Here is a 24,133-nt window from a genome sequence, read left to right on the forward strand (position 1 = left end):
TCCTGGTGTGTTTTGGTTTTTCAAAAAGAGCGGAGTTGAAAATATGAATTTTAGCGAACCAATATTGGTCCTATCCTTTAGTCTATACTGATTTTAGTTGATGCGTGAATAGAACTTAACAAACCATACATTTTCCATACAATAAGCAAATATATATACAGGTCCTTCTCAAAAAAATAGCATATTGTGATAGTTCATTATTTTCCATAATGTAATGATAAAAATTAAACTTTCATATATTTTAGATTCATTGCACACCAACTGAAATATTTCAGGTCTTTTATTGTTTTAATACTGATGATTTTGGCATACAGCTCATGAAAACCCAAAATTCCTGTCTCAAAAAATTAGCATATCATGAAAAGGGTCTCTAAACGAGCTATTAACCTAATCATCTGAATCAACTAATTAACTCTAAACACCTGCAAAAGATTCCTGAGGCTTTTAAAAACTCCCAGCCTGTTTCATTACTCAAAACCGCAATCATGGGTAAGACTGCCGACCTGACTGCTGTCCAGAAGGCCATCATTGACACCCTCAAGCAAGAGGGTAAGACACAGAAAGAAATTTCTGAACAAATAGGCTGTTCCCAGAGTGCTGTATCAAGGCACCTCAGTGGGAAGTCTGTGGGAAGGAAAAAGTGTGGCAAAAAACGCTGCACAACGAGAAGAGGTGACCGGACCCTGAGGAAGATTGTGGAGAAGGACCGATTCCAGACCTTGGGGGACCTGCGGAAGCAGTGGACTGAGTCTGGAATAGAAACATCCAGAGCCACCGTGCACAGGCGTGTGCAGGAAATGGGCTACAGGTGCCGCATTCCCCAGGTCAAGCCACTTTTGAACCAGAAACAGCGGCAGAAGCGCCTGACCTGGGCTACAGAGAAGCAACACTGGACTGTTGCTCAGTTTTGCATGTCATTCGGAAATCAAGGTGCCAGAGTCTGGAGGAAGACTGGGGAGAAGGAAATGCCAAAATGCCTGAAGTCCAGTGTCAAGTTCCCACAGTCAGTGATGGTCTGGGGTGCCATGTCAGCTGCGGGTGTTGGTCCACTGGGTTTTATCAAGGGCAGGGTCAATGCAGCTAACTATCAGGAGATTTTGGAGCACTTCATGCTTCCATCTGCTGAAAAGCTTTATGGAGATGAAGATTTCATTTTTCAGCACGACCTGGCACCTGCTCACAGTGCCAAAACCACTGGTAAATGGTTTACTGACCATGGTATTACTGTGCTCAATTGCCCTGCCAACTCTCCTGACCTGAACCCCATAGAGAATCTGTGGGATATTGTGAAGAGAAAGTTGAGAGACGCAAGACCCAACACTCTGGATGAGCTTAAGGCCGCTATCGAAGCATCCTGGGCCTCCATAACACCTCAGCAGTGCCACAGGCTGATTGCCTCCATGCAACATTGAAGCAGTCATTTCTGCAAAAGGATTCCCGACCAAGTATTGACTATTGAGTGCATAACTGAACATAATTATTTGAAGGTTGACTTTTTTTTTTGTATTAAAAACACTTGTTTTATTGGTCGGATGAAATATGCTAATTTTTTGAGATAGGAATTTTGTGTTTTCATGAGCTGTATGCCAAAATCATCAGTATTAAAACAATAAAAGACCTGAAATATTTCAGTTGGTGTGCAATGAATCTAAAATATATGAAAGTTTAATTTTTATCATTACATTATGGAAAATAATGAACTTTATCACAATATGCTAATTTTTTGAGAAGGACCTGTATATATATACAGGGCTCCAGACTAACTTTTCCACTGGTTGCACTGGTGCAGACCAAGGCTAGCAAAGGCTTTCTGGGTTGCAGCAGAAATACCTGTAATATATTAATTATCATTGCCAAATTTCAGGATTTTCATGGATTTTGGACAGTAATTTTAATCTGTAATTTTAAGCATTTTACACTTGAATTATATACAATCTATCTATTTACATTTGAATCATATTCTATCTATCTATCTATCTGTCTATTATCATCTTTCTGTCTTTTAAAAATCATTAAACATTCAAATGTTTGCATTACATTTTTAAAAGATTAGAGTATTATAATAAACTGATACAGATTTTTCGTTATCAAAGTAGTTGTAACAAAAAGCAGAAATGTCACACTTTATAATAATTTCATTTTCCTCTGTCGAGCGATCATGAGAGTAATCACTCGACAGAGGAAAATATAACCGCTGAAAACACGTAGGTGGAAGGGGCTCTGTGCTTCGTGAGACCATTTTTATATGCCTTAATTCGTGAATTCTTAATTGGCGCGTTTCACCATCAGTGTGTAATATGGCAAGCCGTTTTAACTTTTATTCATTTCCAGGATATGAATTCTTGATATCAACAATTCAATTTTAACTAGTTAAAATTATAGTTATTGATATCAGGAATTAGATTTATACTAGTAACAATGGCAATTTTTGATATCAGAAATTACATTTCCACTAGTAACAATGCTAATTCTTGATATCAACAATTACATTTTTACTAATTAAAATGCTCATTCTAGATTTCAAGAATTGTATTTCAACTAGTAAAAACTATAATTCTTGATATCTGTAATTGTATTTTCACTAGTGAAATGTCATCCTAGGCTGCCATTCAAAATCAATTGTTGATATCAATAATTGATTTCTTACTAGTTGCAATTCCAATTTCACATATCAGAAATACAATTCTTACTAGTAAAAACCTTTAATTTTTGATATCAAGAATTCAATTGTCACTAGTTGAAATGTCTATTCTTGATATCAACAATTGAATTGCTACTAGTAACAATGTTCATTTTTGATATCAATAATTCCATTTTCACTAGTGACTATGTTAATTTCTGATATCATGAATGTGATTGTTACTAGTAAGAAAGCCATTTTAGATATCTGAAATAATATTGATATCAGAAATACATTTTCAGATATCAAAAATGAAAGTTTTTACTAGTAGCAATTAAATTGTTGATATCAAGAATAGACATTTCAACTAGTGACAATTGAATTATTGATATCAGGAATTCACATTCTTACTAGTAACAATGTAATTATTGATATGAAAAATTATATTTCTACTAGTAAGAAATCAATTGTTGATATCAACAATTAATTTTGAATGGCAGCCTATGGTGACATTTCACTAGTGAAAATACAATTACAGATATCAAGAATTCAATTGTTGATATCAATAATTAAATTGTTGATATCAATAATTAAATTGTTGATATCAAAAATTTAATTGTTGACATCAAAAATGTAATTGTTGATATCAAAAATTGAATTGTTGATATCAAGAATTCATATCCTGGAAATGAATAAAAGTTAAAATGGCTTGCCATAGTGTAATGCTCATGGCGTCTACGTTCGTCAATAAATAAACTGCACTTGTCTTGCCGAAGAACATTGTAGACGGAACTTCTCTCCGTTAATGTCTATGGCGAGTCACGCAGGCACTGGGCTACTCCGCAGCCGAGACGACCCCGGGATAAAATAGTCCGAATATAAACAGTTATTATAGGCGTACCGCAGTGATTCAGGACAAGTCAAAAACACGGTTTGGAAGATGGATTCATGATGTAGCCTACTCGTTCATTTTGAACATAAGTTACGGACTGCAGCAGCTGATACAACGCGTTCTGTTGCTCAAGCGTCCACTCGCACAAATGGACCACATAACATTTTAACTCGCAGATTCTCAAAAAATGGTCGCATATGCGACCAATTTGGTCGTAGTCTGGAACCCTGATATATATTCTGACATTTTTGTCATGAAATAAAATATTAAATACCGTTTTGATGCTCTTTAATGGCGTGGCGGCTCAGTTCCAGTGAAGCAGCAATCCCCGAGAGCTCTTGAAATGATCATTTTTAAAATCACTACTAGCTATAGCACAAAATAAACATGAATGAACATCACAAGGCTTGGTTGAAAGATAATTTACAACTGAAATGCCTCATCTCATATAATCGTGGAAAGCCGTAAACAATAAATTACCTTAGGAAATACATTCATAGCTCCTTAGTTAGCAATTGTCAAACTCCACTCAAGACATAATTGGGTTTTAAACCTTTAATAAGACGAAATTGAGTTATTACAATGCACGTCAATAGGCAAACAATAACACTGACATCCAAAAAAAAGGGGGGTATGCAAGTACTGGCATCAATAAAATTACCATTATGCCTAATACAATGGAGGATAAAGTCTATTTAAGTTTTATCAGCAAAGATAAATTCAGTGCCAAACATTGTTCAACACACACATTGGCTACAAGCATAAAATTAGTATTGCGCCAAACAACTAACATGTGCAAGTTGCAATGGGTTAGCACTGTTACAGTCAATATTACAGTCATATGTTCAAGGTGCAAATAATGGAGAAGCGAAAAGTATGACAAAATCTACAATTACATGTAAATTTTTTCAAATGCTAATTCAACACTGTATAGCCTACATTGTACGTTCTATAGGAAAGTATGAATGTCATGACTTATGGGAAAACATTACCTGCATTTTCACTATTCTCCACAAATAACTTAAGATACATTTGATTTATTTTTTAAACCATACAGAGATTATTTAACAAGGTTACATTATCCTTAATATTGAAGAACACACATTCTTAAAGGAAATATTAACATCACATCACAGGCAACCCAAGCCGTGTTCTTCATTTTGTGTGTGTGTGTGTGTGTGTGTGTGTGTGTGTGTGTTTGTGTGTGTTTGTGTCTCTTACATGAAACAAATAAACACCTACATAAAAGCATGCTAGATTAAAAAAAAAAAAACTCATGTAGGGTTAACTGAATGAACGAAGCACTCACAGTATTTACATTTACACCCTCCTATCCCTATACATGTGGATATTCACAAAAGTAATGGCGGATTCTAATTGCAAACTTTTATTTCCATGCTGTCAGTCGAAGTCACGGTTGGTGAGGACCAGTGGAGCCACCAGGGTCCACACGTACAGAGAGATGCAGATCCAGCTAGAGCTGATCTTCACCCACACAGAGGGCCACTTGCTGGTCATGGTCTCATAGGTGGAGTCAGGGCTATAAAAATCACAGTTTATTAAAATCAGAGATAATTCTGTAAACTTTGCCAACCATAACCATTTCAATATAAATAGTGACGCACCAAAATGGCAGATAGCAATAACTGACCGTTATTGTTATGGCATTTCCAAATGGTTTTATTAATAGAACAGCTTTCATTCAAGTTATTCATATAATATATATTATATTAAAATAAAATAAAAATATAGTTAAAAATATACAAACACTACTGTTCAAATATCTGGGACCAGAAACATTTCTTATTATTTTTATCCAGGATTTTTTAATGAATAGAAACTTTAAAAGAACAACATTTATTTTAATTTTTTTACAATGTAAATGTCTTAACTGTCACATTCGATCAATTCAAAGAGTTTTTGCTGAATAAAAGTAGTATTTTTTTATTTAAAAAAAAAACTTAATAGTCACTCTAAACTTTTGAACGGTAGTGTATATTTGAGTATAATATAAATACAATTATATAATTATACAGTCATTATGAAAATGGTTATAGACAATAAATGTTAATATATATAAATAAATATTAGTTAAAATATTAAAAATACAGTTTAATGATGGCAAAAAAATGTATGGTAAATAAACAATTTCAGTTCATAATCCATTATGTATTATTCAAGGTTGTCAGTAGATATTGGGGGGGAAATGTTAATTACAGTAATGTCAGTCTGTTAACATTCATATTATAATTCACTACACCTATATTTTTATTTACAGAATTTTACATGTGAAATTAGACAAAAACATGATAATATACAATAGTCAGAAAACTGTGCTTTAAATAAGCGCTTGATCTACTTCTAATATTGGCCTAATCAAACCCAGACAGATCATTTACAGATACCAAATTGTCATCAATATATTGTGAAATGAAAGTGATGAAAAACCATCATCACATAGCAGGCACATACCTGTACCAGTTGGTTAACGTCATCATGATGTACAGGGAAGCCAAGAAGAGCATGAAATGGAAGAAAGAATAGCTGTAGGTGACTCCATCCTTCTCGTTGTCGACGGCACGGTTGGAGTCATCGCCCACTTCGAAGTTTTCTGGAGCGGGACCATCCTCAATCAGAGCAGACTCGTCGCTGGTGAGGGTCAGTTTGTTCACCTGAGCATTGCTGGAGTTGCGGATACTGAGGAAATAAAAGGAAATTTGACTTAAACGCATGTATCCCGTGTGGGATGAATGATGATCTATCATTAAGTTGTTTCTTATAATGGAACAATTGTATTATTTTTTTGCAAATGTATAACAGCCTCATTTATGTACTGTTAGTACATAACATTTTAGCTAGGAGTTTTCTCTTAAAAGTTATTCACAACGCCTTTCAGACCTACTCTTAGTAAGGAAAAATGACAACTCCTAAACTAAGAGTGAGTCTTCGTTGCTATGGATGACGTCAATGCTCATGCACGAGTTTCCTCGCAATGATCACGGTGATTGGTTGTTAGATGACAGAGCCATCATGCGGATCATAACAAATCATGGAATTACGACATCTAAATATGTCTGTGTCCTACACAAAATAATAATGTCATCGAAATGCATATATAATGGCATGTTTGTGCAGGCCCCAGTGAAGTGTAATTCTAAAAAGGCAGAGAGAGAGAGAAAAGTGGTGAATTCAATTAAATTAAATTAAGGTAGCCTAATACCCTAATGAAACCGCCACTTGCCTAATAATAAACGACACTTGCATTAACACGTGCTTGGTTAATTGACATCCTATTAGTATGGAAGCTTGTTTTCGCCACTGAATAAAAATAAATAAAAATAATTGCGACTTTTTCATCTCACAATTGCGAGATATGAAGTCAGAATTGTGAGAAATAAAGTCGCAATTGTGAGATAAAAAGCCGCAATTGCCTTTTTTATTTTTCATTCTGTGGCGGAAACGAGCTTCCATAGCCTAAATAGACTACTTAAAGCAAGGGAATGTTGCTCCTATTGAAGTAATGTAATAGTTGAATGACGGTGGATTATGAACTCGCCAAAACGGAAAAGAAAGCCCAACTGGACGCAGGATCAGTTACTGCTGCTGAACTAAGCTAAGCGTGAGACATGGGAGAGGATTTGTTTGCAGATCAATGCAGCACTCCCGCTTGTGTCGCGGACCCCGGACGACTGCGAGAGGCGGTGGGATGCGCTACAATCCTTTGTGAAAAGGTCTTAGTGAGTTAGGAGTCCTCTCGTCTTTGTTTAAGCTGTCCCAGACTTAGGTGCTACTTTTAGGGCTAAAATGCTTCGTGAATTACTCTTAGTGAAAAAAATTAGGAGTCCTAAAGTTAGGAGTGACACGCCCATTATTTTTAGGAGTTGCTCCTAAATTCGCAGTTAGGAGCTACTTTTAGCCTTAAAATTCTTTGTGAATACGGCCCCTGGTCATTATCCTATATTATAGGCTGGTGTTAATATGGGTGTGGTTATATAAGGCTGGGTCTGTGCAAAATAAACAATATATGCATAGTGCGGCCTCTTTTCCATTTTTTATATGTTATCTTCTAGGCCAGCGCTCTTAACATTCATCAGTATATACATTGAGTGAAGCCTGCTCCTATCCTCACTGACCTCCAGGTGTTGAAAAATAGCGTCAAAAATGCGACATCTTTTAACAAATGTCAAGCTTTCTTACCTGGAGTACAGCACACACATCAGGAACAAGATCAATCCCACAATGCCCTGGGCATCCCACCATTGAACAACACGGTCCTGTCCAGCAGGGCTGGTGCTGTTGAGGCCAATAATGCCAAGCAAGCTTGGGTTGCATCTGCGCTCTTTGGGAAAAGAAAATAATTATTTTAGACCGATTTTATGAACAACAGAATATCTTCTTTTAGACAAAACATTCACAATGCTTACCAGGTTCATTGGTCATGGCAGACCAGGTTAGATACATGGTGTACAGGGTAACAATGGAGGACTGCAAGAGACCAGACCTGGGCTGGGACTCCTGGAGGAGAGGAAAGAAAGAATGAAGAAATTTCATTGCAAAATTTTATTTAATTTAAAGGGTTAGTTCACCCAAAAATGAAAATGTCATCATTAATGACTCACCCTCATGTCATTCCAAGCCCGTAAGACCTTCGTTCATCTTCGGAACACAGTTTAAGATAATTTAGATTTAGCCCGAGAGTTTTCTGTCCCTCCATTGAAAATGTATGAACGGTATACAGTCCTTGTCCAGAAATGCAATAAAGACATCATCAAAGTAGTCCACGTGACCTCAGTGGGTTAGTTAGAATTTTTTGAAGCATCGAAAATACATTTTGTTCCAAAAATAACAAAAACGATGACTTTATTCAGCATTGTATTCTCTTCCTGTTCTGTTGTCAATCCGCGTTCACGAGTCCGCAGTGACGCTGCTGACGTAAGACGCTGCTGACGTGTTATCTGGTGCGTCCTTGTATTCGGGTTCAAATAAATATGTCTGGTTAAAAAAGAAAATGCAAGTCTTCCCCTGTGTCGAAATCCTTATGCTGCGTTCACACCGGACGCGAATTGAGCTTCAAATTCGCGCCTGCCGCGTGTAGTTATACGCGTGTACACTTTGAATCCATTCGCGCGTAAAAAAAGTTTGAAGCGAAATTTACGCGTCACGCGCGTCGGAGGCGAAATCTGTTGGCGGCCATCTTTTTACAAGACGGCTAATGTTGATCGAGCATTCATATAGAGAGTCACTGCTCTGTATTTGCTCTGGAGAGCAGAACAGCGGCGTAGGGATCATCGTCGCCGTATTTGGGTCCACCAGACCCTTCGGAGGTGAACCCAGTTTGGCGAATTTCACCATTTGCTCCTGGAGCTGCGCCTGGATGACGGCCGCTTTCAGCGGTACTTCCGCCTGTCCCGCGCCCAGTTTGATGACCTGTTGTCACGCATCAGAGCGAGGATCACCCTCGCCCTCACACACCTAATCTGTCATTTATTTTGGTTTTGATGATAAATGGAGCCAGCCTAGGCTACTACAAAAGTGATTTAACTGTCCTGTGATTTTTTTCCCTCACACAACACTGTCCAGACACGAACTATGTTCTTGCACTAAAGTACTAGGCTATGTTGGTTCTCTTTACATTAGAATAATAATAATGTTCAATATAATCTAGATTAGATATGGAATAAATACCATACAAAATTAATGTCTCATATATTAAAATCAAGTTTTTATGTGATAACATATTTACTTCACCACTTGACAGCAGCAAGCTGGCTCCTGATTGGATTAACGCGCCGCGAATTGACGCAGAAGTTCAGATTTTTCAACTCGGGCGGCAGACACGAATTCGCGTCAAACGCGTGAATGCACAAAATGCGCCATTCGCGCAAACTTGACTCGCGAATGAGGCGTATTCGCGTCTACTGCGCCGCGCTCCATGCCTCATTCGCGCCGCAGGAATTTTTTACGCGCGTAACGCGTCTTTGCATTGACTTAACATTGAAATCACTTGCGCCTGACGCGCTATTCGGGTCCGGTGTGAACGCAGCATTAGACATGTTTGCAAAGATTGTTTTGTTTACAGCGTGCGTCTCCCTCAGACTGTAAACGAAGCTCGGGCGCACAAGACACACGTCAGCTCGTCTTACGTCAGCGGACTCATGAACGCAGATTGACAACAGAACCGGAAAAGAATACAATGCTGAATAAAGTCGTCGTTTTTGTTATTTTTGGAACAAAATGTATTTTCGATGCTTCAAAAAATTCTAACTAACCCACTGAGGTCACATGGACTACTTTGATTATGTTTTTATTGCCTTTCTGGACAAGGACTGTATACCGTACATACATTTTCAACGGAGCGACAAAAAGCTCTCGGACTGAATCTAAAATATCTTAAACTGTGTCCCGAAGATGAACGGAGGTCTTACGGGCTTGGAACGACATGAGGGTGAGTCATTAATGACATAATTTTCATTTTTGGGTGAACTAACCCTTTAATGCTCACCTGGAGCTTGTATGCACTAAGGATAGGGATGTAACGATATTCAAACCAAACCAAAAAACCGCAATACAGAACCCACGATACGTATCGTGATACCGAACACGCCCCGCCCCCTACTACCCCGCCCAGCCCTGGCTCACTGGACCTCATGTCTTATGTGTACACAACGCATTCAGTTTTGTAGCCTAACCACCATATAATAGCCAGGCTCCATGTAATCTTTTGTTACTTTCGATAATAAGCGAGGTTGTAATCTTTCAAATTCTGTCTATTTGATCAAGAAATTCAAACAATAAATGCCGTTTTGGCGCTCTATGATGTGGCGTGACAGATCTCTGTACTAAACTCCTCATTTCAAGCGGCAGCGCGAGTAAACGCGATCATCTCTTCCTCAGTTACAGAATAAACATGAATGAACACCTGAAGGTATGTTGAAAGATACAGTATACTTACTAAAAGGCATCATAACTCGTGTAATCGCTCAATCAGTGTTTCAGCAGCGGAAAGACGTCAATAAAACAGCTTAGTTTGTCATAGCATTATATTTACCTCAGCAGGAAAGTCATCCAAATCAACTCTCGCACTAAATAAATGCACTATTAGGCTATATTTTACTTAACCTGTTAATGATATCCTGATTATTTAATGTAGGTATGTTTAAAATATCTTTCATGAAAATGAAAACTGTGTAAATTGTTATATTTCAATAACGAATTAGTAAAAACACAAGTAAATGCAAAAACTGCCTTATGATCAGTTTACATGTTTTCATACAATGTGTTGGGTGTTGATTATTATATCTGAAAAAATAAATAGCATTGAATTAAGGCTAAAAGTCTAGGCTCTGTTGTTAACCTTTGATGTTATAGTAATGTGTGGGCTCCTTATATAGTTTACAGCATTAGCAGATCTTTTTTTTTAATCCTTGCGAAACGTTTAATAGTAATTGAATTAATTTAAAGACAAAGACGCATTTTTTCATTAAACCACTGTTTAAAAAACAAACAAAAAAAGCAATTTTAGCCTTCTAAACCCCACCCTACCGAACCGTACCGAACCGAGACGTCAAAACCGTGGGAAGAACCGAACAGTCAGTTTTGTGTATCGTTACACCCCTAACTAAGGACCACGGTTTCAGCTAAAAATCTTATTTACATTTCTACCAAAGAATAAAAAGTCACCTAAATCTTGGATGGTAAATTAACAGCAAATTTTCATTTTTGGGTGAGCTATTCCTTTAAAGCGCTAGTCATACATACTCCCTCTGATGTGTTGTATTCATTACCTGGATTTTAGGCAAGATGGACAACACAGATGAACCAACGCACAGCAGCATGTTGATGCTGATGAAGACTTTGTTCTCAGTGCAGCCATCAGAGTGAGTGTAATACACGTAGAACAAGACCAGAGACATCAGGGACAGAGCGTAGTTGATGGCTGTGGCAGACAGAAGAGCTATGGACGGTAGAAAAAATGTGTTAGAATGCAATCAGTCTGATTTATGATTGCATATACACCAGCATCGCAAGAAAAATCGTATATTTATGTAAAAGATATACTAACATTTAAAAGTTTGGGGACAGTAACTTTAAAAAAAAAAAGGAAATTATTACTTGTATTCAGCAAGGATACATTAAATTGATCTGAAGTGACAGTAAAGATGACCTTTTTGTGCTTTCTATTCTTTAAAAAAAAAAATCACGATAAAAATGTATCACAAACATTAAGCAGCACAACTGTTTTCAACATTGATAATAATCAGAAGCAGCGAATCAGCATAATTTGAATGATTTCTGAAGGATCATGTGACACTGAAGACTGGAGTTATTCAGATTTGCCATCACAGGAATAAATATATTTAAATAGAAAACTGTTATTTTAAATTGTAATGATTTTTCATATTATAAATGCACCCTAGGAGACCATTCTTTCAAAAACATTGAAAAATCTCAACAACCAAAAACATTTGATTTTCTACTTTTTTGTCGAGCTACACTGGTGCTTAATGGGAAAAAAGGGATGGCAAAACAAATCAAATTCTCATAATACATACCTGCATACCAGCAGCGAGAGTTTCCCTCCTCCATTTTCTCCACCCAGGACTCGTTCCAAGAGTGAGCGAAGTCGATCAAGAGCACCAGCTGGATGAGGATAAAGCAGAACGCTCCAGCCATGCCCAGGTAAAACCAGACTGGAAGAAGCCCAGCAGAAGATCACCATTAGATCCTCACAAATCAATTCAGGGAACAACGAAGTCTGCCTAGTCCCAGCCTTAAGTGAGCTTTATGATAAAACCCACTGCATATTGTATAATGTATATTTAATGTACAACTATATCACACGTTTAGCATTTAGTGTTTAATTAGGTCACTACTGACAATGTTGAGTGGACGTATAAAGTATAATCGTTAGCCTTAATACTGCAATAGTGGCATGTGGCCAACAGATTGACAGAGTCTGCAAATGCTGCTCAAAACTACATGTTCCTCACCAAATGAATGAGAATGGTTTTTAATCTAAATAAAGGGCTAGTAGGATTGTAAAATGTTTCGATGTGATTGATCATTTAATTAAATTAATTATTGAATTATCAAATAACGACTAATACAATGTGTCACCAACAAATGCGTGCGTGTCAGAATGTGTGACTGTCGCTCTTCCTGGAACAACGTGCTGAAAACAGCAACTAAACCCAATGAATTCACAACGATTTAATAAAATGGTGTTTTCATGTTTTGTAATATGACAGTCCCAATCATCGTTATTATTACCCGTGCATTGCTGTTTGAGCTGCATGCGCTGAATGAATACCGGTAAACTGGAGCACTTTGCTAGCGCGTTGTTTACTTTAACTCAAAGAAATGCATCGTATTTGACATTAATCAGATATATACAAAATAAACATAATATTATAAATTATATTTGTACAAAATTTCGAGAATGCATAAGTGAATTTGAACTAAGTTACGTGCTTTTCAGAAAGACTCATGTTGTGGACGCGCTCTTCCTGGAGCAATAGTCATTATAAGTCGTGCATTACCGTTTGAGCTGCGCGCGCTGAAGCTGAAGAGGATCACCGTACACTTTACTACATTCATTTTAACCAAATGCATCCTATATGAGATTAATCAGATATAGATAGGCCTTCACAAAATAAACACAATATTACAACTTACATTTGCACAAAACAAAAGGCTATGAATGCACACGCAAACTTGTAGTCATGATGGTGTAAAATGGTCCCAAACATAACTCCGGCACGCTCGCTTTACATGTTTCGCGGTTGAGCAACATGCACGTCCATGAACCTGCTTAATCGATGATCGATAAATCTTATCGATTAAATGTATTATCGACAATTAATCGATCGTCAATTAATCGTTAACATCCCTAAATTAGGGATGATGAAAACTAAAAATGTTCTTGACCGACCACCGAGCCTCATTAGTTAACCGATTAGTTTGAAATATGCTACGCTATTTGAAATAACAGCCATTTTGAGCCGCGCCTGCAATTTCGCAACTCTGTCGCATCTCTCTCTGCCTCCCGCTCTCACACACACACACACACACACACACACACACACACACACACACACACACACACACACACACACACACAGCCCCGGGGCCGCCCTTCCACTCGTCACTTTTTTTAAATCCCCTACAGCGCGAAACATTAATGCCGCAAAGTATGCGGCTCCGAGGAGCTTGTATGTAATCGGAGGACAAATGGCTCCTTAGTTTCGAAATGGTTTGGGTACAAGGTGATCGCGTTGAAAATAAAGGCGTTAGTCTAGCGTTAGAAGCTCATTTGAAACATTGCCGCGGCTCCGAAGAGACGCCGCTTTAGTTTGAGGTAACGTTAGTGCTAACAATAATAAAGAAAGATGATGATCATCATCACCTTATCTGTAACCACTGAAATGTAGATGTAATGTATTTCCAAATCTAAGCCAATCTTAAGTCCAATTTATACTTCTGCGTCGAACTTACGCCGTAGCGCGCGTACCCTGACGTGCACCTCTCCAAAAATGTAACAACGCGTCAATTCTACGCGGACGCTAGCGTTGTGATTGGTCTGCTAGATCCCTCCCTCGGGTTTCAAATGCTCCCTCTGCATGTGTAATTGCGCGTCAAAGCGGACAACGACGCAAAAGTATAAATGAAAACCAACGCCTAGTGTATAGCGTAGAGGCTCCGGCGTAGGTCCGACGCAGAAGTATAAATCAGCCTTTATGCGGAATGTTGCCTAATAGACTGCAACACGATAAAACCAATGGATAAAACAGGCACCTTCAGAATGCGTAAAAGACGCACCGGCCAAGGCAGGTCTGACTCAATGTGTGCCTTCTAATAAGCGACAGAACAAGTCGCGTTTTCAGGTGATACATCATAGATGATGTAGGCCTACTGTATTTAAGCACTGTATCACACAAGTTGCAATTTACATCTGTGTCATTCTTTTTGGTGAAATGGTCCCACACACTACTTTTCTTTGCACGCTTCATCCTGTCGTCTGCCCTGGCTCTAACCTCCAGTGTTTTAGCCTGTAGCCTTTAGGCTACTTTTCGCAAACCTTGTGAGCGCGCGAACCCAAACGCTGTGACCTCGCGCCAAATGTTTTTATTGGTTTATTAAATTACAAACAGGCGAGTTATGAAAAATTTAGTGTGAGGGATTTGTTCACTTCACACAAAAATATGAATGGAATGAGATGGCTAACTGTAGTCGCGTTTAGTCCACTGTCTATAATAGCCTAATTTAGAGATCACTTTTTTTTTTACCGACAACTTTGATCGGTTAACGGTGATACGGTCAACCATCGGTCAAACGGTCATGAGCATCCCTACCTTAAATTGCAAGTATATTTCATATTTCAGATGATAAAGTAAGACTTTACCAGTAGTAAAAGGGCCCTCAGGAATAAAGAAAGCTCCGACTGTAATGGCAGTGGCGGCAGCAAACTTGAAGAACCAAAACCTGCAGAAGATCAGAATATTTAGAAGAATAAATAATGAGTGATAGGCTAGTTATTGGTTTCAAACGTTCAACTTTTCAGTTGCAGGTCAAGTCTTTAACCACTAGGTCACACTAACCCGTTATGCACAGTGGCTCTTGGGTCCTGGCTGCTCTTGACCTTCACCATGATGAGAGAGAAGAGCAGGAAGAACATGGCCATTCCAAAGCACACGCGATACACAGCCTTATACCCAACCAGCACATCGCAGTTCACGTGACCTTCGACCCCTGGGATGGACGTCCCCATTCCTCCATCACAAAACCCTGGAATCTACAGTGACATAAAAAAAAAAAGATTTTTTTTTTTTTAAAACACACACATTACCAGAATGCTTCAGTCGCAACCCTGAACATCAAATAAGGCGTACAAGAAATAAAAGCAGCACTCAGTATCACCTTCTTCAGATGCCCTTCCATGCCTGGCATGAGCATGATGCAAGCAATGGCCACACCCATCAGCATGAAGAAGGCGTAGATCAAGCGGGTGACGGTGGAGTTGTTTCCACTCGGGCAGCATCCGCACAGCAGGCAAGGAGCGCTGCCACAAAGACAAGGAATCTACACAGGAGACAAACACACATTCAACGTTTGTGTGAGCCATTTTAGATTTTTTGCAGTGGATGCAATCCAGATCTAGCAACAAATTAAAGGGATAGTTCACCCAAAAATGTAAATTCTGTCAGTAATTACTCTCCCTCATGTTGTTCAACCCCGTAAGACCTTCGTTCATCTTCGGAACACGAATTAAGATATTTTTGATTAAATCTGAGAGCTGGATCACTCCTCCATAGGCTTCTAAGGGATTGAAACTTGTTCCCCGAAAAGTTATAAAAGACATCGTTAAAATAGTCCAAGTGACTACAGTGGCTCAATCTTACGTTTATCAAGCGACGAGAATACTTTTTGTGCACAAAAACAAACAAAAATAACGACTTTATTTCAACTACTCATTTCCTTCTCTGTGGGCCTTGAGTGAGTTAGCGTAGTGCTACGTCACACGTAGGCTCACTATTGGCCGACGCTGGTCATGTGTGTGATGATGCGTGTGACGTACAACACAGAAGCGCTGCGCTGTTACACTAGTGAACTGACTCGATGCCCACAGAGAAGGAAATGAGTAGTTGAAATAAAGTCGTTATTTTTGTAGCACACAAAAAGTATTCTCGTCGCTTGATAAACGTAAGATTGAGCCACTGTAGTCACTTGGACTATTTTAACGATGTCTTTAATAACTTTTCGGGGAACAAGTTTCAATCCCTTAGAAGCCTATGGAGGAGTGATCCAGCTCTCAGATTTCATCAAAAATATCTTAATTTGTGCTCCGAAGATGAACGAAGGTCTTACAGGGTTTAACAACATGAGTAATTACTGACAGAATTTTCATTTTTGGGTGAACTATCCCTTTAATTTAGGCAATACAATAATATAATATAATATATAAAGATGGGTAGATATTTCTTTTGACACATACAATTAAAAATATAATAAAGACAAAAGTCACAATCGCCGATAAGCAATATGATTATGTCGATAAATCATCTCTAGCTATAAACAGCTTCATTCTGCAAAATGAGCAGGGCTGTGTGACGCATAAACATGGTGACTTCAAAGTGACTCATATCAGTTCTTAAAAAATAGACTAATGAAAGAGGCCTCGTCCCTCACTCGTACACAGGGTACAAACCAGACAAAGCTTGTGCCTAAATTTGTCTGGCTTTACATAAACACAGAGGGGTAAGATTTGATTAGTTCAAACATTATATCCTTCCTAAAATAAATGTCTGGATAAAAACATTTTTTTTAAATATATATATATATATATATATATATATAAATTTTACACTACTTAAGTTTGGAGTAGTTAAGATTATGAACATTAAAGGAGCTGTATGTTAGAAATTTATTTCAATTAATCATAAAATGACCCTGATATGTCACTAGACATTAAGAAATCATGTTCATTTTAAATACGTATATCACTGACAACAGTAGTCCGTAAAGCCAGGACTTTATTGTCATTTAAAAAGTGAAGTTGCAGCCCTCAACTGATGTTGATGTTGTCATGTTGTGTTTTGGTCTGATGCGCCACCCTCCACCTATCTACCAATCACGAAGTCAGTAGTGTTGCGGCATCCGGGTTGCCAGCTCTGCTAGTTACCACAGCTGCAGCTACAAACGTGTCGGAATCGGATAAAAAAAAAAAAGTCTAACGTTACGAAACCAAAAAAACCCTCCGTTATGAATCCGAAATACTTTGTGACAAAGTCCGAAATAAAACAAGGATCTGTATAGGAGATGCCTTTGAAAGATGGAGACGGCTGAAAACGGAGAAGAATTTGAAGACAGACGCCAACGTTGCTGATTTTCTCCTGGACAGGTAAGATTCATCTATGTTTGGCTAACTTGTACTTGATGTAAACATTTCAAATATTCATGACAGTCGAACAAAGTCATGCATGTTCATGCAAAGTAACGTTACGTTAGCTCATATGGACGAGGTGGGTCAAAAACGGCGAGTTGTCATTGCTAACTTTAGCAATGCATTATCAGAGCCCGTTTCTCTGTCATTATGATGAGACGCTGAGGAAAACAACATTAGCACGCCCATTATTCTTTATGCAAGTTCATGCAAGTTCTACAGCCAAAAATAATAGAATGACATGTAATCTTTCACATCACATATTTTAGCGTTATGGACGTGTACTGCAGGGTAAGTTAAAAAATACAGCTGGTCGCTTTCACCAATAGCGTACGCTAAATGAATAGCTGTATCTTTGATATCGGTTACACACAGTGACAGAGGCTTGTGCTCGTATTTACGTTAATGACAGATACCTACCGTTACAAGTTAGACTAACAGCTACTGTTCTAACAATGTACTGTCATACGAGCGTACATCTTTACGATTATATTTGGCTAATCGCCATTAGTATATTTTTGAGATATATAATTACTTTGCAAAACATCTCTCATTTGAAGCAGCCTACGTTCCTGCTGTAGAAGTCTCTTGTGCTCACCAAGAATGCATTTAAGAAGTCAAAAATACAATAATACAATGCAATGCTGTAAAATATTATTAGAATTTAAAATAAATGCATTTTTTTATATATATTTTAAAAAGCAATTCATTCCTGTGATGGTAAAGCTAAAAATTGCAGCATCATTACAGTCTTCAGTGTCACATGATCCTCCAGAAATCTTTCTAATATGCTGATTTGCTGATCAAGAAACATTTATTATTATTTTCAATGTTAAAAACAGTTGTGCTGCTTCATATTTTTGTAGACACGTAATATATATTTTTTTCAGGATGGTTTGATGAATAGAAAGTTCAAGACTAGCATTTATTTAAAATAGCCCAGGTTTTTTTTTTGTAACAATGTAAAAATCTTAACTGTCACCTTTGACCAATTTACTGCATCATTCATTGGTGAATAATTTTTTTTTTTTTTTTATATTATTATTTTTATATATTTCTTTTATCTTATCTTAAATCTAATTTCTGACACCAAACTTTTGAATTATAATTCATACATACATAACATAGGCTAGATGCCTACTTACACGTGTCTCATCAAGCTATTATGAAGTGTTACTGAATACCAAAATTAGTGCAACAGTCTCAGAATCTAATGTTTTCCAATCTCTCTCTCGTGTGTGTGTGTGTGTGTGTGTGTGTGTGTGTGTGTGTGTGTGTGTGTGTGTGTGTGTGTGTGTGTGTGTGTGTGTGTGTGTGTGTGTGGTTTATGAGTCAAGTCATCCTCATTTATATAGCGCTTTTAACAACTTAGATTGTTTCAAAGCAGCTTTTACAGAGATAAACATATAATTTAAGGTATGAGGACACAAATGTGTATAATGACATGGGTATTACAACGTAAACATGGATTCTGTGTTCTCCTATTCTTAAACCAAATAGCTTTTTTTTTTTTAAACATACTAGACCGTGTTTTGTTTTTAATGCAAAAAATGCCATACGTTTTCTGTGATGGGGAAGGTTTGAGGTGACGGGGTAAAACAATTACGCTTACGGAGAATCCCCGTAAACCACATATAACGTTACAGGTGTAAGAGACACTGCTATAGAGAACATTATTTATATACATCAGTTGCATAAACATAGCCAATATGTTAAGACTGTCTTAAGTTCTAGCATGACCAACTAACAGTTAGTCAAGGGGCAATTAGTCTTACTTTTTAGTATCAAATTAGACCAATCTACGTTTATAACTGACTTAAAACAGTTATGAACAGTTTAAAAAGAAAAAAATGTGATGACTAACTTTTAAGACTAGTCTTAGCAGTTTATGCAACTGGCCCCAGGTGGTAAGAGTGTGTGTGTCAGAGTTGCCATCTGATCTGTGTTTTGATGTCGCAACACCTGAAATCTTAAAAAACATGTGTCCTTCTTCGAAAACCTCATGTTATGGTGGCTGATCATCTGTAAGTGTGTTGTAGTCCCATTTAAACCCCCAAATCACACGTGTGGGGGACATGTGTCAAAATCAAAAATTCATATCAAACTAGCAGCTGTCGTGATCACAAGAGCATAGTACAAAACATTTTCATCTACAATTATTTGCCTGCAAATACGACAATAATAGAAATATATACGTTTGGTGATCCAAAATAAAGCAAAAGCAAAACATAACACAAACACATTTTTCTGCTTCATCACAACAAGGGAACCACCCAATATGACATTGTAAAGTTACATTTCGTAAAGCAGAAACAACTGATTTAAATCACGCTTAAAACATATTAAAATTAATTAATGTGATGTTATGTGTTATTATTGGTCATTATTCTACAGGTGCAGTGGGTTTGATGAATTTAGGCAAGCGCGAAAGGCCCAGACACCATTTTCTCTTGTGTCTCTTTGCCGATGCGGATGTCATCAGTTCGCAACTCGCTGAAAACCCGATAACGTTAGTTATATTTCTTCGCAAATCCATACGATTATATTTAGATTCCAGCAGTATATGAATATGTAAACTCACCCAACTGGCCATGGAACAAAGCCCGAGTACGGCCCCCATGTTCAGCGGTGATGTGCGACGTTTCTCTGGACTGGTTTGAAAATGGACGCGGTGTGTTTACAATGTTGCTCCGCTGACGCATGAAGCCGGAAACTACAGGTCAGTTTCACATTGAACGTTTCAAAATAAAACGTCGGTCTTTCACGCTGACAAAATAATTAATCGGAGGTTGCTGGATTTTTAAAAAAATGCTACATTTAATAAGTCCAAAAATAGATAGATAGATAGATAGATAGATAGATAGATAGATAGATAGATAGATAGATAGATAGATAGATAGATAGATAGATAGATAGATAGATAAGTTACATAAACAAAACATGACTGAAAGCCCATTTCATTATCTCTTCAAATAATGTTAACCTCAGACCTAATTTTATTCATAAAGCTATAGCCAGGGGTTAAATTGGGATTTATTATGTGGGGGTGCTCTCCCTAGGGTGGTCCGGGGGCATGCCCCCCCGGGAATTTTTTTTTGAAAAATAAACCATTAAATAGCACTTTCTGGAGAGTTTTGTGCAAAGAAATGGAGAAATTGAGTATTACATGATATGTGAAAAACTGCAAGGTTAAGAGCATTTACTTTGCAACAGGTATTAGGACATTTAGCATTTACATTACAGCTAATCAGTCATCACTTGATTACACGTTGTAATACCTTGTTATGATATAGTGACCCATACAATGTGCCAAACATAATGTGCCACATGAAGAGACAGTGCAGCATATGACAGTAGCAACAGCTGAGAAGATTTGGGTCTGTGGTGACCAGGTCCACCTCATACAAACTTCCTTCTCCCATTCTCTCTCTTTACTACGACAACACACACACACACACACACACACACACACACACACACACACACACACACACACACACACACACACACACACACACACACACACACACATAAAAAGGCAAAGTTTTGATTTCTGGCTCCAGTGGTTGCCTCATTACACAACCCACGTAAAGTTGATAATTCCGCGAATAACTGCAATTGCAGATTTCGAACAGAGATGGCGAAAACTGCGGACTGCAGCTTTAAGATATAAAAATGATGATAACACTGGTTAGTTTTACAATCAACATTTGAATTTATTTGTGTTTTACCTTTGTAATTTAATTTTGATTTTACATTTCATTTCATACACATTCTTAAAAACAGTACAGAGAACACACATCTATAACTCATCACTCATCTATAACTTCATTACTTCCCACAATGGCTGGTATGCAAACACCTCAGTATCAGTCTGCCTTTTCTTACACGCCAGGTGCTCTGCAGATCTCCTCCTTGCTACCCACTTTCTAACAAATTTAGTGGGGTCCCAAGATGCTAATGTCTGCTGAGTACATCACTGTAAAGTCTGCTGCCAACTAGGGATGAGATGATTGCCGGTGTAACGGTAAAAATTATGTTAATTATTACAGAGAAATTAATGTAATTCTTAGTATTGTTTCTTGTATGCTGGTGGCTATAATATTTAGTACTGGTAAATAATTTTCATAGTAAGTCAGATGCTTATTATTGTGCATTATTATTTGTTTATATTTTAGAACCACATCCAACTTCACATGTAACGTCAAATACAACTTCATAGTTGACTTCACGTTGGAGTTGTAAATAAATCTTCCTGGATCTCAGCCAGACATCTCTGGTTCAAGTTCTTTCAGTGTTTCAGACCGTTTTCAATAGTTTTTACAAGCATATTGCCTATATTTTTGTAATATATTAAGCACTGTTACACTTTTTGAAACTATTTCAGATTGTGTAGGCCTGTCACTGACAGGCTGTCAGTGCTTTCTGAACATATTGAACACACTTTTAAAAATACCGCAATAATACCGAACACTGTGATAATTTTGGTCATTTTCATACTGTCCCATCTCTACTGCCAACATGTTACAGAGCTAGTCATGCTAAACATGTCTGGAATATCACCCCACCTTTTGAAGAAGTAAGTCAGTTTCCTCTTCTTGGGTGAATATGCTCCACTCATTTCAATTTATCTCTGAAAGTTGGAGAATAAATGCTTGATTTAATTTTCATTAACCACAGAGCTTGGTAGCTAAAAGTAACTTAGGTCTAGCAAGTCTTACATTTCTGTAATTCACACAGATCAAATACAAATATGCTGACTGAATAGATTGCTAGTTTATTTTAAGTAGCCAGCTAACGTTAAATTAGCAATTCTCTTGGCAGTTTGCTGATAATCCGGTATCTGAAGTAAAATGCTCAAAACATCTCCTGAGAAAAATCACATGGTCAACCTAGTCCTGGTTATTTAATTTTGATTTAGTCTTATTTTTCTTACCTTGTCATTCAAGGCCAGGGCACTTTTTTGACATTTCTGGAACATCCACATCCCGCGCAACCACGGTCTCCCAGGAACATTCATTATTGCTGCGTACATTTATCCGTGTCAGATGCGCATGCGCGAGCGGTGCGCGATCATGGTCGACTGACAACGAGATTAAGCAGCTGAACAAAAATACGGCCGTGTTCCGATTTTCCTCATCTCAGCTCCCCCGAGACAAAATAGACATGCCATTTCAAAAATCTTTCATTTATTGTCAGAAATATGTTTTCAAAAGCATCACTTTCATCAAATTGTATGTGACATAATTTCCAGTAGGCAACTGACTGCAAACGAGCAGGCTTATGTGCCGGGGCTGAGCCCCGGAGAGCCCCGGCCCAATTTAACCACTGGCTATAGCCACTCTATTCAAAATCTCTTATGAAATAATAGAGAACTCTTTTCTCGGTTTATGGACTACAAAAATAACAGCTCCCTTCACACACAGATCCGACCTTGTTTATGTCCCTTTAAGAATGGAAACTTCCAGCCTGTTTTTCACAGCATTCATTATTGTTTCTTGCTTAATATTCATGGTTTATTTATGTTCTTCTGTGTTTTGTAGGATGCTCATTAGGGGATTGATATCTATCTTTATCGTTTTTGTGGAGTCATGTTTATTTTAAAACATATTTAAAAAAAATAATTACATATTCATACAAAAAGAGCACACTTTTGTTGTCTTCCTTGAAACAGGATTACATAAGAATAAAACAGGATAGAATTAGTTGAAGCTAATACAGTTTTATCTAATACAAAAGAAATCTACATTCTTAAACAGTTAAAAAAAATTACATCTGTGCATTGCATACCCTCTTTTGCTGTTGGGTCATTTTTGACCAAAAAAAAGTGTTATTTTTTTTAGAATTTAGAGTTTTATTTTTTTGAACACACACACACACACACAAATCATGGACATGATTCGAATAGGTTAAAAGGTCCTAAAAAAAATAGTCACTCTTGGATTGTTCGCAGTCAAAAATGCCTGCATTGGAAACAAATGGGGGACGAATTTCATCTATTGGAAACGTTTGGTATTGCGCACAAACAAATTCTTACAGAAAGCTTATTTTTTGAGAGATCAGCGTCAAATTTAAAACACGGCTTGTTAGATTTATAGCTTTGTTTTTCTCGTAGTTTTATAGTAAAACATGTTTTGGAAAATATATATTTCATTTAAAAAATTTAATTTGAATTTTTGTGCATTTTCTCTAACAAGATATTACATTTAAAGACTTTTTTCAAGTTAACTTATTTCACATCAGCAAAAATTTGCCAGGTGTCATCTTTAAAAAGAGACCAAACTTAAGTCTGTGCTCCAAAGCATTCAATATTTATGAAATTTAGTTAGAAATTTAACTTTCAGGTCCTTGCTCAAAAAGTGAATAAATGGATTATAACTATTGCATAAATATAATTTAGTACCACAAAATCGCCTAAAAATACAAAATATTAAATAATAAATAAACTAAAATTTGACTGACACACGAACAGCACCAAAGGGTTAATAACTTAATAACGTAAAAGCAAGGTGATCAGAAATTGTGCAATACAGCCATGTACGCTTGATCACATTTCCTCTTTAATGTTCTTATGGTGATATCAAATATCTAGGCCTACATCATTAGTTCATCAAAAGAAATTCAGTAATGAAATAGAAACCAAGAGTCAGTTCATGGAAACAGCCGTACAGTCATGGAAGTC

The 24,133-nt window shown here is 37.3% G+C and overlaps 1 protein-coding gene across 1 annotated transcript; it reads right to left on the reverse strand.

The window, feature by feature from the left end:
• Positions 1-4,052: 4,052 nt before the first annotated feature.
• On the reverse strand, positions 4,053-20,184 carry serinc1 (serine incorporator 1). Its single transcript, XM_077219869.1, has 10 exons — positions 20,033-20,184; positions 15,429-15,590; positions 15,110-15,303; positions 14,914-14,993; positions 12,065-12,202; positions 11,297-11,466; positions 7,937-8,027; positions 7,710-7,851; positions 5,985-6,209; positions 4,053-5,052 (listed from the first exon to the last, which is right to left on the reverse strand). The coding sequence occupies exons 1-10, from the start codon at positions 20,069-20,071 to the stop codon at positions 4,914-4,916; spliced, it is 1,380 nt and encodes a 459-aa protein (XP_077075984.1). The 5' UTR covers positions 20,072-20,184; the 3' UTR covers positions 4,053-4,913.
• Positions 20,185-24,133: the final 3,949 nt, after the last annotated feature.

This window comes from Siphateles boraxobius, unplaced genomic scaffold (assembly GCF_051911475.1).
Source record: "Siphateles boraxobius isolate OS27281-9 unplaced genomic scaffold, OSU_SipBor_1 8, whole genome shotgun sequence".
Lineage (NCBI taxonomy): Eukaryota > Metazoa > Chordata > Actinopteri > Cypriniformes > Leuciscidae > Siphateles > Siphateles boraxobius.

Coding starts and splice junctions, on each gene's coding strand:
- serinc1 (XM_077219869.1), bottom strand. CDS start 20,071: ATGGGGGCCGTACTCGGGCTTTGTTCCATGGCCAGTTGG. Junction 15,591..20,032: donor TTTGTTCCATGGCCAGTTGG/GTGAGTTTACAT, acceptor TCTCCTGTGTAG/ATTCCTTGTCTTTGTGGCAG. Junction 11,467..12,064: donor CTCTCGCTGCTGGTATGCAG/GTATGTATTATG, acceptor TACCGTCCATAG/CTCTTCTGTCTGCCACAGCC.